The sequence below is a fragment of the Periophthalmus magnuspinnatus genome, chromosome 13 (assembly GCF_009829125.3).
Source record: "Periophthalmus magnuspinnatus isolate fPerMag1 chromosome 13, fPerMag1.2.pri, whole genome shotgun sequence".
Lineage (NCBI taxonomy): Eukaryota > Metazoa > Chordata > Actinopteri > Gobiiformes > Gobiidae > Periophthalmus > Periophthalmus magnuspinnatus.
Window position 1 is genome coordinate 15,760,725 of NC_047138.1, and position 25,690 is coordinate 15,786,414.

A 25,690-nucleotide genomic window follows, 5' to 3' on the forward strand; every position below is an offset into this window, starting at 1 on the left:
ACTATTTACGATGGCAACATTAAACTTCACATAACTCATACCACTTGTATTTATTCCACATTTTGTTCCAGTAACAAACATCCAAACACATATAAAACATATTTAAAACTATAGAAAATGTACAAAACAGCCAGCTTTATTTTCACTATGAAGCTGGCTGTACAGTAGGCTAAAAATGACAGAAGACTGCATTAGGTTTGGCAACTTGAGCCCAAGTAAACTACTACTAGACCTTGTGTTCTCTTGCTATGAATACATAAATCTGAAATGGAAAAAGGCTAAAATATACTAATGTTTTCCATGATTGTCAGTGTCAAACAATCAGCAATAAATAACAAAGACTTGATTGGAATGCCAGGACACACAGTAAACCAACACTTAACGAATAAGCCATTTTGAAACATTCGGACAAACAATCGGACATAATATAATTTAACTTTTTCTTTTACAAAACTCAAAAATCTAAGTACATTCGCTGCCTGTTTGTGCGTTTTTCAAATCCAGACAGGCCTCCATCCAAGTTTTTGTGGAAAATGACTAAAAAATATTTCTTCTGTATAAAATGTATCCACTGAAGATTTGAAAGACGGGTTATTTTAAGGCACAGTGACTCCTGCTTCTGACTGGCTGGTTCTCTGACAGTGTGTTACTGTTAAAGGCACTATGACATGTCCTTATTCACTGTCTCACACATGTCCAACAAAAGTCCTCCCAGTCTCCTACATCTCAGCTCTTCGTCGAGGCTTGTCCTGTCTAGCGTTGTCCTCCTCTACCTCCTCTTCCTCCTCCTCGTAGTTCTCTTCCTCGTTGTTTGGGTGACCACGTTCCTTTCTGGGGTCCTCTTGGTTTTTCTCCCCATCCTAAAAAAACAAGACATTTTATTCATTTTGACTCTTAAGAGACAAATACCCTATCAACTTCATGGGGGTTGTGGTTCCATTCACACTTTTAGTCATGAGGTAGACTTTGTTTGGTTCTCTTCTCACCCTAATTTATCCAAATTTTGTCCCAGTTTGAATGTGGTGTGTGTGTGTGTGCAAGTGTGAAAGCAGCCAAAGATAAAGCACAATTGTTGAACATGATTGAACTCTGAGTTCTTTGTAGTATGTGTAGTGTAGTGATTGGATGACGTCAGTAGAGGTATTCTCTTTTAGAACTCACTAATTCCAGTAACTTTTTGTTGTCTAATTCTCTTCACAAATTGCCACTTTTTCATTCATGTGTTTATTCACGTGTTTATCCATGTGCTAATTTATGCTTATTCATGTGTTTAGTCATGAGCTTATTCACGTGTATATTCGTGTGTTTATTCATGTTCTTATGCATATGTTTATTTAAGTGCTTATTCATTTGTTTATTCATGTGCTTATTCATGTGTTTATTCATGTTTATTTATATGCTTATTCATGTAATTATTCATGTGTTTATTCATGTTTATTCATGTGTATATTCATGTGTTTATTCATGTTCTCATGCATATGTTTATTTAAGTGCTTATTCATGCGTTTATTCACATGTTTATTCATGCGCTTATTCATGTAATTATTCATGTTTATTCATGTGCTTCTTCATGTGTTTGGTCATATGATTCTTCATGTGTTTATTCATGTGCTTCTTCATGTGTTTATTCATGTGCTTCTTCATGTGTTTATTCATGTATTTATTGTATTTATTCATGTGCTTATTCATTCTCCTGCATGCTTTACAGCAGTGGTTCTCAAACTATAGCACAGGTACCACTTGTCACACAGAGCTCAGGATTGTGTTGTTACTAACATTTTCTATTGGCCTAATGTTAAACCAATGGAAATTTTAAGAAACTAAATACTAAACTTAATATTCATTCATTCAAGAGTATTCTGATAAATAGTTTATCGTTTGCTTTTAAAAAATATTGTTTTGTCTAATGTACATTTTGCATTCTGCATTATGTTAATACCAGTTTTTTTTTGTTTTTTTTAAACATTCAATCCCGGGCTCTTACACAGGCTTATACGCTTAAGTGCTCATGTGTCAGGATGAATGTACTTAGCTGTGACATAATTTGGAACCTTAAGTGAATCTCATACTGTGAAGCGTGTCATGTATAGCCTGCTGCAATGCGATTTTGCATTGAGCTTATTGCACTCTAAGCCACAGGAAACTTTGCAGAGGTAAGGTTTCAAGCCATGAATGAAAGTGGATGATAGAAGAAGATCTGTAGAGCTCAGATTACTCACACTGATTAGGTGATGAGTACAGTGTGAAATGGAACGTAATAACAACATGTAATATGAACACACAAGATACTGTATCCGCTACAAGGCTCAAACTATTAAATCAGATGCAATAAGTAAAACCAAGTACAATGATTCAAAATTTCTAAGCTATATTTGTTGATAACTTTTAACTGTCACATATAAAACATACTTTAGTCATATTCAGACTATGAAAAAATGAATAATTTAGTAGTAACTGAAAAAATGCTTTCAGTGTATTTGTGAATGTATATGTACAATGAATAGAGTTATTTCGAAGTCCACATTTATTATTATGAATTTTGTACTATATAAATCATGTGCTCTTGCCAGACACAGGTAATGTTAGATAGATAGCTTGTCACAATGAACTCATTTGGATTTTTAAAAATACATTACCAACCTGTTCAATGTTGTCCTCGTTATATGTGTCTTCTCCCTCCTCCTCTGCCTCTTCTTCTCTCTTTCCACCATCAGCCAACTCCTCCTGACCCTGTGGGATAAAAATGGTTAATATCACTACTGAAAAACATACTACTAATGCTGCATGCAGAAAAAAAACATGTTTTTCCAGGTGATATACGAATGTCAATCTTTATTAAAACTGTTAAGAATTTTCAGATTACATAAAATAATATAGTCAATGGCTTTTTTCAGTAAAATAATCTGATGTTTTAGGGATTTCACACTGAGACTGTCAGTTTTTGCTATTCTGGTCCAGGAAAAGTTTCATAAGAGTACATAAATAACTACAAATAACCATAAAGTTTTAACCAGATTAAGGAAAACATATATGACAGAAAGCTTCTAGAAAGAGAATATTTACATATAAACTGTATTATTGATGAAAATGTTTTTGTTCTTTTTCACCAAGTTGCTTTAACAATGCTGCTGTTATTGATATAAATGTCTTTTAAAGTCTATAACAATTAGTAACCATTCAAATATTCAACGATTATTTTAAGGTTGACTAGTCATGATTAATGCAATGAATCGTTTGAGTCGTGTATTTTGAACACATGTACTCGGTGCTATCTGTTCACTGCTGATTCTAATGACAATTTGGAAAAGGTGATTTTGAAACTATGTCATTTACCTCATCCTCTCCCTCCTCTTGGTACTGGTCATCTAGTGTGTCTTCTTGTTGATCAGGGTTTCCTGCCATCTGAGCACAAATACACATTATAATGGAGGGCAGGAGCCTATATACCTCTGTGGGATATTTACTGTTTTTGAAAAAATCCAAATGTATATTCCACATATAACCAACCCCATGTACAGTCTATGGGGTTGGTTATATATGTATATTCCACATATAACCAACCCCATAGACTGTACAAAGAAGTGGACTAAGTGAGCGTGACGTCATCCATAGTGTTCGGCTCCAGTCAAATGAAGCTCATCGAGACTAGCAGTTATAGGGGTGAATTTGGAACCGAGCGCCATATTTGGAATTCCGATCACAAGTATCATAGCAACCAAAGAGCCAATCTGGAGGACACTGTTGAAAGTAACACCCCTTCCCGCCCACACCTCTGGTTTAGCAGGGAATGGGCACTTAGCAAAGCTGTCAAATCAAACCTGTGGCAGTATTCCAATGTAAAGTGAATTGTAGCCAGAGTCAAAGGAGCCAGAAGTGCGCCCTTGCTCAGGTTAGCTATGCCCATTTATATACACAGTCTATGGTCCAACCTTATTTCTTTAATGTCATATTAATGTTGCGGTTGAATAATAGCACCATGCTTTGAGGCTATTGTGAAAAATTATATCCCTTTTGTTTATATATTCTGACATGTAGATAGATCCAGTAATTACAGAGATATTAACCATAAACCAGGTCAGCAAATCTGGAATCTGCCAGTTAAACAGCAAATTCCATCATAGAATTGTGACCCGTCCTTTAGCTCAATTTTAAATGACAGGAATTCTAAAATGATGTTAGTCTTCCAACATTCTCCATACATTCTGGTCTGTCTCTTACCACCAGCTCCTCCTCTACCACAGGCTGCTCATGCCCAGGGTGAGTGTCTCTGTGCTGGGATCGCGCTGCAGGTTCCTCCTCATCCTCCTCCACCGCCTCCTCTGGCTCTCTGTGCTGCATTCGTTCATCCTCTGCCTCCTCAAACTCATCCTCACCCTGGTTATTAGGGTCATCCTCAGGGTCCGGTTCTACGTCTACTGCCACCTGGAGGACACAACAATGTAATACAACATCTCCCCAAAAATGTTAAAGATGCACTATGTAACCTTTCTGGTAGAGGTTCTCTATGGATATGTTCTTACATTGCCTACAATGTTCCATATGTTGGCATTAATTGACCTATCTTGGATTTATTCAGTTACTTCAAGGTGTCTTTTTTGCCAGGTTTCAGATGACATCATAATATATAGATCAATAATATGTAATACAAGTGGGAGGCAGCTAAAATTGATATTGTTAAAATGCAGGTTTTTGTTGTAAAAAAAAAAATGGTGCTGGTTACTAATAAGAATAATCAGAATTTGTGAATTTACCATATAGATATTTCATGGCCAAGTACAACGTTATCAATAGGGAAAACTGGCTCCTGCACCCCATCTGGGAGCGATAGCATCTCCAGGGAGGCAAGCATGGGACGGACCTTCCATCAGAAGTTACATAGTGTACTTTTAAGTAAGATTTACTTAGGTTAGTAATGCCTATTTTAAATGTAAATATACAAACTTGTTGATGTGATGGAACTCTGTGGTCGTCATTTTCTTGTTCCTCCTCATCCTCGTGCAGCATATGGACGTCTTGGTCTGAAAAACATATTTTTAGAAGATCTTATTATATTGCGCCCGCTGTTTACTTGGAGTGATTGTAAAAAATAAAAAAGTACATTAGCTGCTGTGTAAACAATTGATGTACATTTACATAACTCTTAAGGATAACTAACTGCTTTATGACATCCAATCCAACTGCTGTTTTCTTACCTTCTTCATCATTGTTATGATGCTCCACTTCACCTTGCACTATGTCATTGTCTAGATTTTCATACTCAGACTTTTTCCTGCTTAAAAAAACAAATGATTAGACCATCATGCTTTATTGCATGGTTTCACATAATATTAGGAAATTGTATTGTAGTGTTGAATATTACATTCACTATTCACATAGATCTCACTGTGGAGAAACTCACTTCTCAAAGCAGCTATTAATAAACATCAGAAAGTAGCAAAAAGTGTGTATGCAATCAATGTCAATAAAGGGCATACATTCCATTTCAAAAAGCAAAAACTTATAAGTTAACAATGCAGAAACACAGTATTGACACAAATAGCGTGTTTACACTATCTGGGTGAAGGATGATGACACTAAAAATAACTACAGTAATTCTTTTTGGGAATTTTAAGTGAAAAATATGAACAGAGATACATCAATACTGCATTACTTTAAGGTTTTAATATCAGTCATTAGGTCATAGTAATTTAATTGTGTATTATGTAGTCATGTGTTTGTATATTTATGTACAATATTTTAAAGTGCTCCCACCTTCTCTTAAAGTAATTTGGTTTTCTCTGTGCTATTGTCCTGTATTTTAGAAATACTTTAAAGTGCCTGCACCTGACACTTGAGTCTCTGTCATGGTGCATTTACAAGATTGACCAAAAGCAAACAGTAGGCAGAGAATGAAAAACTGTAAAGAAACAACTGCATGACACTATCCCAGACAGTTGTTTTTGTGGCTAACTGTTCAAACTAAAACATGTTCCTGATCAGAGATGGGTAGTGCTCAGTTACATTTACTTATGTATTCCGAAAAGTTATTTATTTATTATTTACTTGTTACTTCTCTTGCAGCATACTTTTACTCCTATTTGAGTAATATTTTTATTGAAGTAACAGCACTCTTAAACTTTTGACTACTCTTCCCACTGTAAGTAAGTCCACAAGTGACAAAAGCTTTACGTTGACAATATAAAATGATTTGAGCATTTGTGTTTCTTGCACTGCTCCTTCAGATATGGTTTAGTTTGTCTCATTTTTGTATCCATCCTTTTTTAAATTTTGTTCATGATTTAATGTTTTGCTCTTTTGATTGCATTGAGTTTAAATTAAAAATCATCTTACTTGAGTAATATTTTTCCCAAATACTTTTTTACTCTTACTTCTGTAATTTCTTACTTTGTACTTCTACTTGCGTAATATTATTTTGAAATAATGTTACTTTTACTTGAGTACAACTTTTGGCTACTCTACCTACCACTGTTCCTGACTTGTGGTCTGAAATCAGTTGCAGTCCCTGAAACACAGAAATACTATCTCTCCTATAGTAACATTTTCCATGCGTATGATTGTAGTTGTTCCTGACCTGTGCTGCTCCTCTCTGAGTATCTGCTCTCTTCGGTCGGCCTCGCGGTGCTGTTGGTTCTCTCTCTCCTGCTCCTCCCTCAGTCTCTGCTCTCTCTCCCTCATCACGCGTGCTCTCTCGGCCTGCGCCTGCTGCTGTTTGAGCTGCATCTGTTGGCGCTCTTCGGCCCGCTGAGCCTCCAGACGCTGCTGCTCCTGTTGCTGTTCGTATGCAGACTTCACTTGTTCCACCGCGACCTGGGCACCGGGCAACACGTGCGGGTTCATGTGGAGGTCTGAGTGGGACTCCTGAGGATGCATAATTAAGTATTACAAAAACCCGTGAAATGTGGTAATGTGACTTGCAAGTGTAACTTAGCCAACCTCTAGGTGCAAGATTTTTTTGTTGATTTATGAACAAATGTGTCTATTTAAAGAACTTTTAACCATAGTATCACTGTGTTCCCTCATTATTAGGCTCAGATTTCCAAGGTTCAGTATGAAGAGACTTCTCATTCTATGTTTGATTATATTTCTATTTATTTTTCTACTTGTATTTAAACAGGAAAGTTCCATTGAAATTTTGTATTTTCTTTCAGTGAAGCTCAAGGAAGGTAGCTTATTGGGTGCTCTAGCTTCCTCACCTTGTTGAGGAAGCTGGAGCATCCAGAGGAAGCATGTGCAGGCACAGTGAGAACGTCCAAACTCTGCACATAAAGTCCCCATGCCACCCCTCCCATTTTTCTTGTCCACCAAATCATTACCTCTATTCCATTTTAATTTGGTCAACCTATATTTTAAATCTGTCAGCCAAAAATCAGCAGAGTGGAACTAAGCTTGCCCACAACACTAACACCTCACCATCATTCATCATGTCCAAACTGACATTTGGTTCAGTATTTTCCAACCAACTGTAGAGTGGACAGTTCAATCCTATTCTAAAAGCATCCTGTTGTTGTATCCATAAACAAGACACTCCCACATATCGCCCACTCCAGATACAGCGTGGCTTGGTGTAACCTTCACATAAACATGAAATACTATCCACACATGTGTACCCTGTGCGACTCTTGGTGTTCTATGGCGTTCTCGTCGGGTAGCTCCTGCTCTGCCCCCTCCTCCTCCTCTTGGTCCTCCTCCAGTTTTTGGGGTTGTCCGGCCTGGGCCATGTGCTCCTCTGCCAACTCCCTACGCCTCTCCGCCTCTCCCTCCTGGTCGTCCTCTGCATCCACCTTCTTCTCGTTGTTCTTATCCTCCGTCAGGGTCAGTGCATGGTGGGGTACAGTGGGATGGGACAAGGCTACTGGGGCATGGGCGTGCGAGTCGTCCTGTTGGTGATCCAGCTAAAAAATAATAATAATAAAACTACCATTTGAGCATTACATAGTTCATGTTACTTAATATTAACTTAATGAGTTAAAAAATATGGCTATTGCTTTGCCTTAAAAGTTTTGTAGTATGTCATTAAGCAGGTGGTGCCTCCAGGTCAAGTTACAGGTCAGATCTGTGGAGAGGTTTACCCTAGTATTTATAAGCGATAAAAACACCTGTAATTGAATAAATACAAGATGGATAAGTTTAATGCCACGCTGTGGAACATTCCAGGCAAAGCAGTAACATCTCCATGGAGACGAACCAAAAGATCCTCTACCAGCAAAGTTACATAGTGCATCTTTAATTTTGATTGAAAAACGTTTCTAGTATCCTGATGTTCAAAAACAATGCCTTCTAAATGTCTAGTCTCATTAGTGTTCAGTAGGTAAGAGGTGGGGTTCAATTTGAGTTTTCTGTGCAAAAGAAGAGATATTCTACAAGTCTAACATGTTCAATTATGTTACACGTAAAAAGGCCCATTACTGAACACAGTACTGCTATTAGTCACAAAACTAGAATTTCAAACTCGATTTTGATGCTAAGGAATAGACTCAATACTGATTCTGATACCACAATTATGATAAAAAACAAAACAAAAACACTCTTTATTTAGACAACAGAGTGTGATTTTCAACATTACATAATAGTACTTTCTTTTATATTACCATGCGGTCTTATATCTGTGTAATCTGTCCATATAGGTTTCATGGTGGTCCATGGGCGTATGCTAGTTTATGTCTTGTTCTGATACAGCCCAAGATCATTCTCAAGCTATTCAGGAAAGGTTCATTTCTGTCTTCTGTGAATGTGACTTTTTTTTTAGTATTGATACCTACTCAAATGAGGATCTAGTTTCAATACTTTTGACTACCCTAAATGCTATACTGTGAAGTTTCTGATTACTGCATTCTAAGCCAAGCTAGCCCCTCCCCCTCACCTTGGACACCTCCGCAGGCTGCATTTGATGTAGCCTCTGCTCCTCCTCCCTGGGTGCATGCGGCTCGGGCTCCACGTTTGAGGCAGGTGCACCGGCAGCTGCTTGGCGGGACTGGGCCGGGACATTTTCAGACTGTTTTAGGAGGCTCAGCTGTTTGTAGTGATCCACTTGGACCTGGAGGAAGGATAATCAAAGCTTATGGAACATTACATTACAGTTACAGGGTTAGAAGTGTCGCCACCAGTGGGTCAGCAGATGCGGTGTAAATTGGACCATTAAGAATTTGAATCATGTGTACAGAAACTCTTCCCCAGATTTGAGTGGTGAATGCATAACTGCTGTTTTATGAGATACTTTGGAACTGACAGACCGAAATCATCATCACTATCTGGAGACTGAGAGAGATTTGCCAATTTACACATCACTTCATGCCAATTAACTGGATGTTCTACTCCAATATAGGATGGTGTAAAAAAAAAAAAAAAAAAGTATACAATTAAAATCTTTTTTTACTTTTACTTTTCAGTCCTGTTCAAAAAGGCAATGGAGTAGAAAATACACACACCAGCTGTCAACTGTAGTGAAGTAAAACTATCCACTTTAAAATGTGCTAAAGTAAAGAGCAAATACCTGAAAATTGTACTTAAGTATAGTACTTTACTACTTTCATTTTGTTACATGCCACCACTGAAGGATCATGTTCTGTAATAGTTTGTCAAGCTGACTATGATGGGTCAGAGAGAGGTTTCAGATCCAAATCTCTTAGCAACAGTAAATATAAACACATAAACAGCACTGCGATTACAGTTTCAGTGTTGCTAGTAATGCAATTTCAGCTCCTTCCACCTTTGACTCTCATTGGAAAATACAAACTTATTACTCTAATATGTCTTAAAATCCAAACACAACAGCACAAACAGACCACTACAGCACAGTGCCCCTTACGCATTTGGTTTAGTGCCAGGCCAGGTTACCAACATGCTTAAGATGCCCTACATTCAAATGAAAGACCTACGCTCCCAGGCCTAGATGCCCATAATCCCTTCCTGACACACATTTCCTGACCAGGCCATAAGGTTACATTCTAAACATTCTTAGCTCTCCCCTCTTTTAAACTGTGCATTCCCCTTTACTTCCAGCATCTGCTCTGTGAGTTTCTGGATGACTGGCCTTACCATACTTTAAATGCTCTGCTGTGACAGCCTCACTCACTCACTCACTCACTCACTCACCACCCTTCCCACCCCGCCCTGTCAAATAAGAGGTGGAGAAGTGTATGGTGTATGGTGTGTGTATCTTCAACTGACCAATATGTGTCCAACAGCCCTCATTGGAAACAGGACAGACAAGCCATTACATTACATCTAATATAAAGAAAAAGTGATAATTTGTAGGAGCATATGCCTACTTATGTTTATTTATCTATTTTGGTGTTTAGGTTGCATAATGTATTGACAGAATTTCATGGTTCTTATGTCCATTGTGGGTGAAGTGTCTTGCCTAAGGACACAAGAACAGTATATTTATAGGAGATTTTAAAACTCATCCCACCAAAATCTTTTACAACATCACAATAGATGGGTATTAATTGCTAACACATAACATATTTATATCACCACGTTACCTTTTATTGTTTTAAAAAAAATAGCCGAAAACAAAATATTAAATTGTTTCATAAGTTATAGTTTATTTTTTGAGACCCCCTCAATTTGTTCTCAGTACTAAGTCACTCCCTCTTCAAAGCGGTACCACATTACAGTCGGAGTGCATTTTGCTAATGATACTACTTAACATATTGTGTACAGTTTTGTATCATGCTTTTGTATAGTTATGGAGAATTGCGGTGCTGGAGCATGGGTGACGTAGGCTTGTGGGATGAGCATTGATCAGAATCTTATACCTAACTGGGAGAGATCGCTATATTACTTAAACATGCATGGATTACGTTTAAAAAAAAAGTCAATCCCTACCTGAGCTGCAGCCAGCGCACTCTTGTGGTCCTCCAGAGTCAGTGCAAGCTGGTCATGGGCTGCCTTCAGGTCGTGATGTTGAACCTGAAGATATTTCATTAGTTTTTAACATAAAATAAAAAATAGTACATAATTAAAACTGTTAATATAAAATACTTACCTGTGCATCCTGGAGCTGTATGTGGATGTCATGGTGGGCCTTCCTCAACTGTTTATTCTCCTCTCTCAGGTTATACATACTTTCTGAAAGAAGAAATGAAAAGAAAGTTTGTACATATGGTTATGCTATGGGCATTTTCAAAGAACCATGCACTTCTATATAAAGACACAAGATGGAGACAAAGCACCAAAGATGGACACAAGGCAGGAGACTGGGATGGATCATATTAGGGCAGAATAAATCACATTAGGGATGGACCAAAGCCAAAGTATTGGCTTTGGTATTAGAACAGAAAATACTGGATCGCTGCATCCCTAATAAAATAGAAGAAAAAATACATTTTGAAAAATACATACATTTTAAACAAAGTATCGGTATAAAATTCCACCAAAATTTGCCAAATGTTAAAATAGAAAAGATTTCAGACCAAACCAATTAATTGTTAATTTTATGTTAGAAACACAACTCTCTGGAGAACTTAAAAACTGATAAAATATGATCCATTTTAAGTATAACACGTGAAACAGATAATGTTTTTGCGTGCCCACAGTAGTGACACTGGCTTTACCTTTGAGCTGAGACACTTCCTGCTCTCTGGCCTGGTGCAGTTTGTCATAACGATCTTTGTGTTCATCCAGGAGCCGGCTGTGGTCCTCCCCCTGGATCTGGTGCTTCTCCTGCAGGTCATAGTACTGCTTCTTCAAGTCCTCATGCTGGTTCTGACAAAAAACAAAAACAATAAAACAATCAAGATACTGTGAAGGTCCTGAATGAATGAGAGGGGCTGTACTCATTGTTTTAATGTAATAAAGCTAAATTTGTCTTGTCCCAGTACAGATGTATTGTAAAAGCAGGTCTTGAGGTCAAAATGAGACCACTGCATCTAATTATAAAGTGTTTTTATCATCCATAAACCAAGAAGAAATGCTGGTGTGCTGTTAGCATGCTACTGTTGTTGTGTGAAACTTGAGAAAAGCACTTAAAATCTTGGTTGGTATAAGTAATAATGATAAATCCATAAATAATAATCAATAATTAGAGATTAGGAATACGTTAGGAAAGCTCAGAATACTTTTAAAATGAACTAGTTATATTTTTCACATTTTTAAGACCGTAGAAATCAGATATAGCATCTTTAAAGATTGTGTCCATACCTTTAACATCTGGTGTTGAACTTGTAAAGAGTTTAATCTGCTGTTGGCATCTGACTATTTGGAAAGAAAAAACAGTTTTATATGTTGTATAAATCATATTATTAAGGCAGGGTCAAATATGAGGAGTATTAAAACATACCTTTTCTTTATTAATGCTCTGCTGCGCTTCAAGTTTGTACACAAGAAAATCTAAAAACAAAAATTTACATCAGGGACTCAATAAAATACTAAAATGCATGTATGCCGCATTCAAGTGCCATGGGAAAAGAGATAAATACAACTTGAAATTGCAATAGAATGCCATTTTGTATTTTCTAATGGAGAACTGGGAAAAATGCCCAAGTTGCTGAGACGAACTAACCTTTGACCTCTCACTATGGCAAATAGCAAAAGTGAAAGAATGGTGAGGCTATTGGCTCACATGAATTCACTTGTTACAGTGTTTGCATGTCAAGATGAAGAGTCTTTGATATGTTTCATTTTGATACCTGCTCTTGAACAAAACGCACTGGTATTTATCACTTGCAAGTAGCAAGTATAAATCTTCTCCATAGCCAGGGAAGGGAAGGTGTGCAAGTTGTAAAGTACTGTACTTCAGTACAATTTTTAGGTGTCTGTACTTTACTTAAGTACATTTTATAGGTGATACTTGGTTTCACTTCTCTACATTTGAGAGCAGGTATCTGTACTTTCTACTCCACAACATTTTTGAACAGGACTGTAGAAGTAAAAAGTACTTTTCATATGATTTGAGGTGTTATTTTTTACCATGCTCAGGGTAACATCCTGACCAAAGTTTACGAGTTCAAGCTTCAACAAAAAGTTCAAGCTTCAACAAAAATAAATACACAAAATTCATAAGAAAATTAAGATATTGATTTGTATTATCACTGTTGACCAAAATCTGTATAAGTTTAAATCAATATAACTACATTTAACACTTGAACAAATGAACACATACTACTACACAAATACTTTTACTTTTTACTCTTAAGGTACATTTTTTCATGTGATACTTTTACTTTTATTTGAGTAAAGTTTTACCTCTATATTTCTACTTTTACTTAAGTAACAAAATTGAGTACTTCATCCACCACTGTACATAGCACATGAAGGCAAATACATGAAGAATACTCAATTATATCTTACCTTCTTTGGCTTTTTTATGTTCTAACCTCTCCTTCTGAAGAGACTTTTCCAACCTGGATCTATGCTCGTACACCACTGTAAACAGAAGACACACACACACAGAAGGTGTCAGTCAGACTGCTAACGATATTAGTATTATTTTATCATCCGTCATTGCATCAGCATTTTAAAGTTTGAGGATAATCTCTTTCTGCTTTTCAAGTATTTTAAAGGACCTATACCTGACTCCGCAAAATCTGTCCAAATACAGATAAATTGCATAAGCAGGTCAAAATAAGTCCACTGCGTGTTGTGTGCTACTAATTAGAAACCATTGTACTGTCTGATATTCAAAAAGTGCGTGTTAGCATGCTAGTTTTTGTAAGCGTTACCGAATAACTAGGATGCTCGGAATGCATGAGGTAAGTGAGGAATAACTTTGGACCACTGCAAACTGTTTAAAATTACCTACTTTTGTTTTTCACAATTTAAGACAGTAAAAATCAAGTACAGTACAGCACCTTAAATATTCAATTATCTATTTTCAGGACTCTTTTTCTTTGTGATGACAGATATAAACGATCTGTCTATTTTCAGCCAGGATCCCTGCAGCTTCAAAAGTCCACAGAAAGACGAAATATTTCTCACCAAACTGACACCAAACCCAAAGTAGGATGTTGCTATGGCTCGTATTACTTGGATGTTTCTGACGGTGAATGGGTTATGACAGTTCATTTACAAGGTGTGCAAAAAGCTCTCCTAAACACATTTATCTGGCGTATCTAGCCATCCTGTTTAACTGGTAATGCGTTAAGTGCATAAAAGGGTTCTACACAGCAGAAAAAGCGTTTCAGATTACAAATGCACCGGTGAGTGGTTTTACTTTAGATAAACAATCCCCCAGACGGGCAATACAGCATCAATGCAACATCAATTGCATTTGCGCTAGAGATGGGCTCGAATGTGACTGTAAATGTGTTGGTTGAGGTTCAAGTATCAAACAAAATGTGAATGGACAGTAAAACATACCACAAAAGTTCAGAAATCACCTTATAATATTGTTTGGAGGATACACTGCAGTTTTCTGTTCCTTTCCTATTGGCTGTCATGATAACACATATTGAAGTGTGATATGTCGTAGAAGTAAACCTAGACCATAAACAATAATATTAAAACCAAACCATAAAGCAGAATTATCCCCCAAAAAACTATTCTAAATGTACAATATAAAAATAAAAAAAAACATGAACTGAAATAAATAAATAAAATGAATGCAACACTTAAGTAACTTGTTTGGATGTATAATGAAGAAGAACTTCATAGAAGTTCATAATTCAGACTTTTACCATTCAAATCTGATCATATTGCAAAAAATAACCCAACATTTCCCACCAGTACATAACCCTTAGTGAGAAGTAAATGGAATTTTTAATGGTGCTGATGCCACGAAAGTAAAGCTGTTTTTTTTATCCTCTGTCACTATAAATAAGTACTTCGAGTATTCAAATTACAGTACTCGGACTGGACCATATAACAGAATCATAGACTGTATAAAGAAGTGGACTAAGCGAGTGTGACCTCACTCATAGGGTTTGGCTTCAGTCAAATGAAGCTCTTCGCTAGTAGTTACAGGTGCAAATTTGGAGCAAAATTCCACATTAGGAATCCCGACCGTGAGTATCATAGCAACCAAAGAGCCAATCCAGAGTGAGAACCTTGAAAGTAATGCCCCTTCCTGCCCACACCTCTGGTTTAGCAGGGAGTGGGCGCCATACCATAATAAAAATACCAGGATCATGTACAGCGGGTTAATACAAACATTTTAAGTTTAGAAGCAGCAATTACAGAGGGAGGGGTGTCAATTTTTCAATATAAAGTGAATTGGAGCCAGAGTTGATGGAGCTGGAAGTGCGCCCATTTCTACAACAAAATACCTCAACTGTAAATATTCTGGCAAAAGTGAATAATAAATACTTCTGGAGAGGTACAAAGTTTGAAAGTACAACACTGAGCTAAACTAGGGCACTCGATAGACTCATGATAGTGCTATTTTTTCATGCTAGCTCATCAGATTTTGTGGTTAACCTTCTGTAAGCACAAAATGTGAGAACATACAATGAGAGAAAAACAGGCAGGCATTATTTACAAAAACATGGCTCATATAGTTGTTTTATGTCATCAATGTAGCTGGGAGGCTGGGCGCACTTGCCAAATATGATGCCATGCCATTAGTTCATTTAAGGTCAGTTTTCACGCCCTATTTTCAAACTTTCCATTTAAAATTCATCTACTTTCTAATGCTATAATGAGAACACTTTAAATGGCCCGTATTACGCTATTTTCTGATGTGTTATAATGTTGTTTCCTCATCAAAAATATACCTGGAGTTGTGTTTTGTTTCATTCACACATGTTTAGTGCACAAACCCTCCATATTTATTTTATTTATAGTTCTTCTCTCAAACTGAAAACACTCTGTTCCACCTTGTGATGTCATGTGGTAATATACAAAGTCCTCCACTGTGTTTTTTACTCCATACGCTTTCACTAGAATCTTTTGGATAATGTCAACTCTGGAATTGCCAAACTCTCTTGAACAAAATGTAAGACGTAGCTGTTAATTTGAAAACTACCACTTCATGACATCACAAGGTGGAACAGAGCATTTTGAGCTTTGGAGATGTAGACAGACTAATAATAAAAGGATTACTCAAACATGTGTGAATGAAACAAAACACAACTCTAGGTATGTTTTTGATTAAACAACAACATTCTAACATGCCTTAAATCTCACAAGAGTCATTTTCAATAATATAGGACCTTTAAACAATAAACTAATAAAATACATTCCCTTGAATTCGATGAAAACAAATAACTGAATCTTTATCGCTGCATTATAAGCTGTAATATTGGTAAATTTGATCAACTAATCATTTATGAAGTCACATATTTGCACCTTCTCTCTTCTTCATGAGCAGCAAAACTATCAGCCACCTCATCCTTTCCATCTTCTCCTCTTCACCACCACCAGTGTCCAGTGTCCACCTAACAATCATCATTCTCTCCCTTCACTTTCATTCAATAAACTGTTGCTATATTACTAAGTTCCTCTAAAATCTTCATTGGTTGAGCTTCTTATCTTTGGTTGGTGCACTCGCTGGTTTCGAAATAAGTAACTTGCGGACCAGAGTGATGAAAAGATCAAGTTATTTCCTGAACTAAAATGCCCTACTTTTATTTTACCATTCCTTTGTTATGTCTTATTTAAATAACTGAATTGGAATGTGGGGAAATTGCTATAAGACTAATTTACTGAACCTAATTTCACAGCAAAAAAGAGCTATTAGGATTTCACACAAGGTCCATTATATGCATCTAACTAACACACTGTTTTTAAAATGATCAGATTTAAAACTTGATGTGGTAAACTTTAATACAGCCCAAATAAAGTTCAGGGCATCTTCTAGTTAGTCTGGGGGACAGCTTAACAGAACGATTACAAGTTTGTAGGAACCTGATTCAGTTTAAAAACTTAATGAGGAAATACCTGGAGGACCTGGATGAGAGAGACTTATACCCTCAGCACAGAGCGTGAAGTCAGGGGGAGGGAGGTGAAAGGTCAGAGAGTGTTGGGTCAATGTCTTGTCTGGATGAGAATGTTTTGTTGTGTCTGTCATGTGTAATATAGTAATCTACTGAATTGTTGAAGTGTTGTTCTGGGATCAATGGGAGGGGATTGGAAATATTCTAACTAACTAAACAAAGAAACTACACCCACTACTTAACCTGTGTTGCCAGTGCCTAAACATGCAAAGAGAGAAAACATGTTTTTCTCATTTTCAGTTTATAGACAAGCATCATGTGAAAGCTCAGAACCTCCAGAATTCACTCACTGAGCTGCAGAGGCTACACTAGCACTGATGTATGATTGGCTGCAGGTGTTGGGATTTAGGTAGTGGCCATTCAGATCAGAGAGAGTCCTTTTGGGTTTAAACCAAATGGATTTTATGGGAACTCATGTGAGGCTCATTCTGCTATATAATTGGATAATTGTCCTGAGAACCAAAACACCATCATGTCAACTTGTCCCACATGATTCCTTTAAACAATTATTAATTAAACATATGCATCTCGATAGCCTCAACACATTCAAAGCTCAATTACTATTGATTTACTACTGTCATGTTTCTGTTTGGGACTGAAAAAAAAAAGTATTTGATGACTATTGAGAGAAGAAGTGCCCCAGCAGTGAGAACAAGAGGTCCCTGTGTGGGGCCGACCTTTTCCGCTCCACTGGTTTACACTCCACTGTTACTGTTGGCTTGAGCTCAATACATTTAAACTGGATTATTATTTTATTTTATTTATTTTTTGGGGCACATAGTCCAACCTGACATTTGAATATGTAAAATGCTTCATGGACGAGTACCTAACAGAAAATATACAACATAAGTGACTGGATACAACAGGCTTTACATTTGAAGAAGCATTAGAGCTAAACAGTCCCGCAAAGTGAATCCACATTAAGTCTTTTTACATTTTTTTTTTTTACAAAGGTAATTGATAAAATATATTAATAAGACGTGTTCCATTGTACTCAGTGATTATAAACATTTGTAATATTATATACATTGCATTTTTGTATTTCAGGCATCCTGTTGATTAAAGAAGCATCTTTTTGAATAAACCTCCAAGAAATGGCTACTCCTCCAGAGAAGACACAATGTATATCATAGTTTATTGAGACAACATAGGATAAGCAGACTCAAAGAAACTACAGAACAAAGCATGGAAGAGATTCACCATCATGTCTGTTAATTTGTGCATGGCGGAAGAAATTTATGAAGACAGGGTTGGTGTTAGATAGAAAGAAAAGTGGGCCATCAAGAACATCTGAGGAAAAGAACTAGATTTCTTTCTATACGTATAAGTTAAAGATATCGTGTACAAACAAAGATACGGGACATTGCTGAACTAAAGCAAAATATAACAGATACAACCTCAACCATTGATGAAGCTATGCTACTACAGTGAACATAGCATGAAATCAAGTACCATCTTGATGTGCTTCGTGGTGCCCATATAGATGTGTACTAAATGAGGTAAAAAAAAAAACAAACAAAAAAAACAACAACTTTGAAAACCACCGAGTACAATAGAACAAGTCAGATTAAGATATCTTATCAACTGCCTTTGTAATACATTTTTTAATTGTAAAGAGACTTTATGGACACCCTGTACTTACAAATAACTAAATTATTTTAATAGATTCTTTTTCCAAATTGAGGTTTAGTTTGTTTTCAGACCTGACAGTTTCAACTGCTCACTAGCGCTCTTCCTCAGACTGGTCATATGATGTTGCTGTGACGACTTCTTCAAATAAACCAGGACAAGGGGGCTTTTTCACTCTCACACACCTGGGATACTGCCCTGAAGAAGTCGGACTGCAGATGGCTCTGTTGTCCTGTCTCCACTGGCAGAAAGTCGGCGCCAAAACCTGTTTAAATCAGCTGACTGGACACGTCACAGCAACATCATGTGACCACTCTGCTATAGCACAGTCCAAACTGTCAGGTATGAAAATAAACTAAAACCTCTGGAAAAACAATCTATTAAAATAAATTAACAAAAGACCAGATGAACCTCACTGGACTACTGAAAGCTAAAAGACAAAAAGAGTGATTGGACATGTGGAGCCTGTTTTCAGAGATAATTGTAAACTCTATATTAATTATCTACTAATACTTTGACTAATCAGCAGTAACCATTAACTAGCTTGATTATAAACTACTTAACGTTTTCATTTTGGATGGACCATTATTACTCTTAAAGAACCAAAAAGAACAAGTCAGCAGTCACCTCCAGTCTCTCTCTCTCTAAACCATTCAAATAAGGCCAGAAATCTAGGGGTAATAATGGGCTTGAGTGTCACATCAAATCAATAACATCTGCAGCATTTTATCATCTAAAAAGATGAATGAAAGGTATACTGTCAAAACGACTGATTGACTACTGTAACATCCTGCTCACTGGCCTCTCCAAACCAGCATTAAGACAGCTGCAGTACATCCAGAACATTGCTGCTTGGGTGCTGACTAGAACCAGGATGTACGAGCACATAAGTCCTGTGCTCAGGTCTCTGCACTGGCTCCTGTGGCTCAGAGAATAGACTTTAAAGCAGCTCTGCTTGTGTGCAAATCTCTCCATGGCCTAGCACCAAAGTACATCTCCCACATGTTAGTGCCATATGAACCATCTCACACTCTGAGGATTTCAGGGGCCGGTCTCCTGCTGGTGCCCAGAGTCAGGACTAAACATGGGGAATCAGCATTTTGGTTTTATGCAGTTAAAAGGCCTCTATTTCACAAAGTTTAAATCGTGGCTCAAAACAGTTCTGTTTAGTTGTGCATATGACTGAAAGGTTTTTACTCTGCACTCTTCTCTTTTAATGTTAATTTCCTGATGATTATTTATAATTCTTTATGTTTTGATTTGTGGTATTGTGATTTTAATGTCTTTCTCATTCTGTAAAGCACTTTGAATTACATTGTGCTATAGAACTAAACTTTCCTTGTCTTGCCTAAAGGTGGACTGAAGTTTTTGGCTGGGTGTTTTACATCTGCTCATCTCCATGGAGATACTATAACTTTGCTTGCAGTGTTCTGTGGTATGGTTTTAAGCTTATCTATGTAGCATTTATCTATTTACTGCTAAAAAAAAATAAAAAAAAATTGATTGACTGTGAGTGTTGGCCTCATGCTGTCACCTACTTATCTCCACAGAAATAGATAACTTTAATATCAAACTGTGAACCATTCTATACAAAAGCAATAAAATCTCAAGCAGACGAGACAAGCAGGCGGTGAACCCTACAACAGAAAATTTACAAAATGCACCTTTAATTTAACTACCGTAACGGCCTGCTCACTGGCCTCTCCAAACGAGCGTTAAGACAGCTGCAGTACATCCAGAACATTGCTGCTTGGGTGCTGACTAGAACCAGGAAGTACAAGCACATAAGTCCTGTGCTCAGGTCTCTGCACTGGCTTCCTGTTGCTCAGAGAATAGACTTTAAAGCAGCTCTGCTTGTGTACAAATCTCTCCATGGCCTAGCACCAAAGTACATCTCTGAAATATTAGTGTTATATGAACCATCTCGCACTTTGAGGACTTCAGGGACCGGCCTTCCGCTGGTGCCCAGAGTCAGGACTAAACATGGGGAATCAGCATTTCAATTTTATGCAACTAAAACCTGGAACAGTCTTCCTGAAGATGTGAGACAGGCCTCTACTTTGACAATGTTTAAATCCAGGCACAAAACGGTTCTGTTTAGCTGTGCATATGACTGAAAGGGTTTTATTCTGCACTCTTCTCTTTTAATGTTATTTTATGATGATTATTTGTGATTATCTATGTTTTGTGTTTGTGTGATTTTAATGTCCTTCTTAATCTGTAAAGCACTTTGAATTACTTTGTGTACGAACTGTGCTATACAAATAAACTTGCTTGCTAATTTTATAGTACATAATGTGTGAATATGTGGTAGTACATATTGTACTAACATATTGTTGTTTTTACTGAGTACTTTCATGAGTGTACACAGTGTTTTCTCAAAAGTGATGATAAAGACTTGTTGATATACTTTTTGATTATCTTAGCATCAAAATAATTTCAAAGCAAAAGAAAAAAGTAACATTTTGAAACCCCTACAAAATACACAAGTGGAAAACGTGCCAAGACAAATCATGAACTGTTTCAGAATAGTTCATTACACTGACAGAGAACATTTTTATACCATGTTTGGCAGGGAGGCACATGATGAGGAAAATATGCAATATTCGATATCTTTTGTATTATGATAACAACAGTATTATGCAATTAGTTGTATTTTGTTTCACACATGTTTAAGATGTAAATCCTGTATATTTAGGCTGAGTTCTTCTCTCAAACAGAAAACACTGTTCCACCTTGTGATGTTATGTATTAATACAGGAAGTGCTCCACTGTGTTTTTAAACCCCATACACCTTCACTAGAATCATTTGGATAATTTTAGCTCTGAAATTTCCAATATATACCAAGCTAAAAGGTAAAAGGTAGCTGTTAACGTGAAAAATACCACTTCATGACATCACAAGGTGGACCAGACCATTTTGAACTTTGGAGATGTAGACAGACTAATAATACAGTCTTACTCAAATGTGTGAATGAAACAAAATACAACTCCAGGTATGTTTTTGAGGAGGTAATAGCAATACAGCTCACAAGAGTCAATTTTGCATAGTATAGACATAATAAAAACTCTATGTTGTCGTCATTTATTTATTTTCTTTCGATACTGACAGTGATTTGTTTTTATATATATAATGTGCAGCCCTATTTGGCAAGTCACGCTGAAGCTATCTGCCCATGTCTGGGGAAGGGAATGCTTGTCCGATCACATGGACCTGCAGTGCTCAACCACAAATGTTAGATAATCCTTACAGCCAGTCTGCGCTTTAGGTTGATCACAGTGAATCAATAAGGCTGGCTTCGAACTCCCCAAGGCTATGGCCCACCTCTAAATATAGGACACGAGAACAAGCAATCAACAGCTAGTGCACAGAGGGGTATCAGGTCTCCCGGGCCCTCTGATTGGTCCAAAAGAGCTGCTGCTGCACAATGAGGATCTGGGTGTGGTAAGAAATTGAAAAAAAAGTCTTATCTTTTTGAATGCTTTGTTACATTAGTCTCCCCCATTATCACCTTTCAGTGGTTTCAATATGAGAGAAAGGAAAAACACACAAAAGGTGAACCAATGATGATACAAGTATAGGGTGTTCTTTGTTTCGCTATGAGGGTGAAAAGTCCAAAATGACCTCTAGACCTATAACTGTAGTATAAACTATACTGGTCTACCAATTAAGCACGGTCAGGAAAGAGGGAAATCCAAAATGTCAACTCACAGCAATTGGCACTGGCTTGAGCATCCTGTCCATATCCACAAAAAACACCGCTCATGTCACCTGTCATTACCAGCGGCACAGTGGCTAATATATCAGTCGCTCTTCACAGTAACGAGGTACTGGGTTTGACTCCTGGTCCTTTCAGTCCACAAAATGCACTATAGGTAAAATCCTACAGCTTTTAGCTAGCCCTAACCAAGCCTAGCTCAAGATCTGGTCCTGTACTGCAGATGCTCATTGCTTCTGACAAACAGCACTGAGGAATGGGTTAAATGCAGCTATGCATTTCAATGAAGTATACCTCAATATTATGTGTTTATGTCATTTAGGGACTGAATCAACAACATGGTTTATAAAACTCACCATCATGAATGTTTGGTCAGCTTAAAAACTCAAATATAGATGAAGCTCTGATTCACACTCTAAAAAAGTCAGATATTTACATGAAGCTTTTGTGCAGAAAATGCTATTTGTGCAGTGACTTGTTTTGCAGTGTATCCTATGTGTCTAGCAAAGTCTGACAGATATATATGTATATCGTCTATCTCTAGTTCTGACATTGCAATAAAATGCTAAATAATTACTGTATTTTTTGCCCAGAATAGTAACTGCAGCTCTTCAAAATATTGGATCAAAGGTGCTGACATATGCTCATTATATTAGCTCAGAAGGTAAAGAGGTTCTGTACAAATAACATTAACATTTTTATAATCATAAATAAACATGCATGACACATCAATGATATAGTCGCTGTTTACAGTACCAGAGGTATGGTCCATGTAAAAAACTATAGACAGACTCACAAAGTAAAGTTACATGTACTTAGGTATATGGCTCTACATGTGGATAGGATTGTTGAATGAGAGGCTTGGGCAGAAATCCTATTGACTCCATGTGAGCAAAGGTCTTGCTCTGAGTGTATGGGTCCATAGAGGAGCAGTCACTTTGTATTGCTGTCGATGTGTCATAGTAAAACTGAATAAAAATGAAAATGCAAAAAAAGGTGATGTTATACAGCCATGAGCTCGTTCTGTGGACTGGACAGACTATGCTTAGGAAAGATTCCTCTGCATTGTCTTTTGAATTTTTGAAACAAAAGGTTTTGTGAAAACCTACAGCTACAGTTCATTCAATATTTAAGACTTATTAAGTTTTGCACCAAGATTTGGAATAAAAACTAAAACTTTTGAAACTATTAACCAAGTACAAGTATAGAGTTGAATTAGTAGAAGTAGAAATAATGTGTAAAACATATTTATTCAGACTGGCTTTCAACACTCAGTAATGTTGTGACACATTATCACTATTTTGTTGTATTAATGTATTCTACTCTATTTTATTCTCCTATTTTACTGTTTTAGTATGACTTTAACTTGTTTTTAATTTGATTTTACTGGAAAGCACTTTGGTCACCTTGAGTGTTGTAAAGTGCTCTATAAATAAATATTGATTGATTGATTGATTGATTGGTTGATTGATGTGTAGTAGACTGTTATTACCACATGGACTGTACACTGCATTAACTTGCAGCCTCGCCAATAGTCTATACAACTGTAAACCTGTGTGTGAATCCTTTTGTTTTTGTGTTGTCTCATTTGACCAGATGTTTTGTCTGACCCTCTGCTTTTAAGAGCGTATGCCTTGCAGGTTTAGGTATCGTGTACTTGTGAAGTGAGTCTGCAAACAGCTGGGTTTATGTGTGTGTCATCACCCTCCAGTCAACAATAAAACTACAACAGAGGAATGCAGATAACAGGATATCAGCTCAAATCAACCTTTGACTGCTTCACTACTACTATATTTATAGAGGTGTTTTAGGGTCATATGTAAAAATAGGTTATACAAAAAAAAAAACAAAGAAAAAAAAACTATATTGCTCTTATATATTCTAGGAACTGCAGACAAATGCACGTCAGGCCTGAATAAACCATTTATAACAAAGTGTGTAATAGTGTATGATGTGTAACTATATAACATGTAGCCAATACAAAGAATGTGATACCTAATGCAAAAAAACCCAAAACCCCAAACTCTTTTTATGCTGATATTATATATCTATATATATTCTAAATGAATATTAAAACATTTTGCGGGCACACAGGGTAGTACTAATAACAACATCTAGGCATCATTATGTATGGTGTGTAACTATGTAACATGTAGCCTGTATAAAATATGTGACACCTAAAGCAAAAACAAACAAACAAACAAAGCTCTCTTTTAATGTGTATATTATTCTAAATGCATACTAAAACATATTGCAGGGACATTGGTAGTACTAATAATAACAGATAGGTGTAATGATCTATGGTGTGTAACTATATAACATGTAGCCTATATAAAATATGGGACATCTAAAGCAAAAACAAACAAACACACATACAAACAAACAAAAACTCTCTTTTAATGGTAATATTATTCTAAATGCATACTAAAATATATTGCAGGAACATTGGGTAGTACTAATAATAACAGATTTTGAATTTGGGTTTGGGGGTCCGTGTGTCTAATTTCCTACTAATCTACTACCCTCGCACCCCACAGTCCCTTGGTATTTCCATGCGTAAACTTGCCTAATTGTTGTTTTCCAAGTATATAACATTACCATAACCTACTGATTTTAAGGTAGATACTTTATTGCCTTAAGAATTGACCACTTTTTTCATACAGAGCTGAGTTTGTCTTGTTAACGACTTCAAACGTGGCCACATAAATCTCAGTGTTTACCTTGGAGCTGCGCAGACAGTGACTCCTGGTGCTGCTGATACTTGAGCGCCATGGTCTCGGTCCTTTTGAGCTGTTTGTGCATCTCGTATGAAATCAAGCCGCCGTACATCACGCCACACACCACGGTCAGCAGCAACAGGCATTGGAAGATCCTCCGTTGCCTCCGGGAGCACACCCCGTTTCCCATGTTGGACCCCCACCCTTCCCCTCCGCCGTCTGCGCCTTTCAGCCCCGTCTCTGCTGCTGCGCCTCAGAAACTTCCCTCGCAACTTTTTCCACGCACGGTCAAGCCTGAGGAGAGCGTTATCCTCTCTCCCCGAGCATTCCCGCGGTCGAACTTTGCGTAAAGTCAGTCACGCGCAGTGGTTTACATTATTTATGCGTACATGGCACACTCACGATTTGCAAAATTACTTTAAAAAGTATCCGCTGAGGTTTTCGTCCACTTTTCACTTTATAAGTCCACTTCTGACTGACTACAGACCACACACAGGATGCGCGCACGTTTCTGCTGTCCTCGCTTCGTGTTGTCGCACTTTCCCTCTTCTGAGACAATAGGTCAAACGCATAGAAAAGTCTAAATTGAAGTTGTAGCCGAGGCCTTCGCAGCACCTTTAACTTTAGTTACGTGTCAGCCCAACAGTTGCCTGCCATCCAACTGCAGCACGAGAGGAAGTCCCTCCCTGGTTCGCTCTGGTCCCACCCATGCAGTCATGCGCCTCAGCCACTGGTGAACAGAGCGATCCAT

At 37.2% G+C, this 25,690-nt stretch overlaps 1 protein-coding gene across 1 annotated transcript; it reads right to left on the minus strand.

Moving 5' to 3' along the window:
• On the minus strand, positions 1–25,602 carry golim4a (golgi integral membrane protein 4a). Its single transcript, XM_033977278.2, has 16 exons — positions 24,943–25,602; positions 13,294–13,368; positions 12,284–12,333; positions 12,145–12,198; positions 11,559–11,709; positions 10,991–11,073; positions 10,831–10,914; positions 8,861–9,034; positions 7,608–7,892; positions 6,572–6,858; positions 5,193–5,269; positions 4,942–5,018; positions 4,219–4,422; positions 3,334–3,402; positions 2,641–2,730; positions 1–860 (listed from the first exon to the last, which is right to left on the minus strand). The coding sequence occupies exons 1-16, from the start codon at positions 25,127–25,129 to the stop codon at positions 720–722; spliced, it is 2,088 nt and encodes a 695-aa protein (XP_033833169.1). The 5' UTR covers positions 25,130–25,602; the 3' UTR covers positions 1–719.
• Positions 25,603–25,690: the final 88 nt, after the last annotated feature.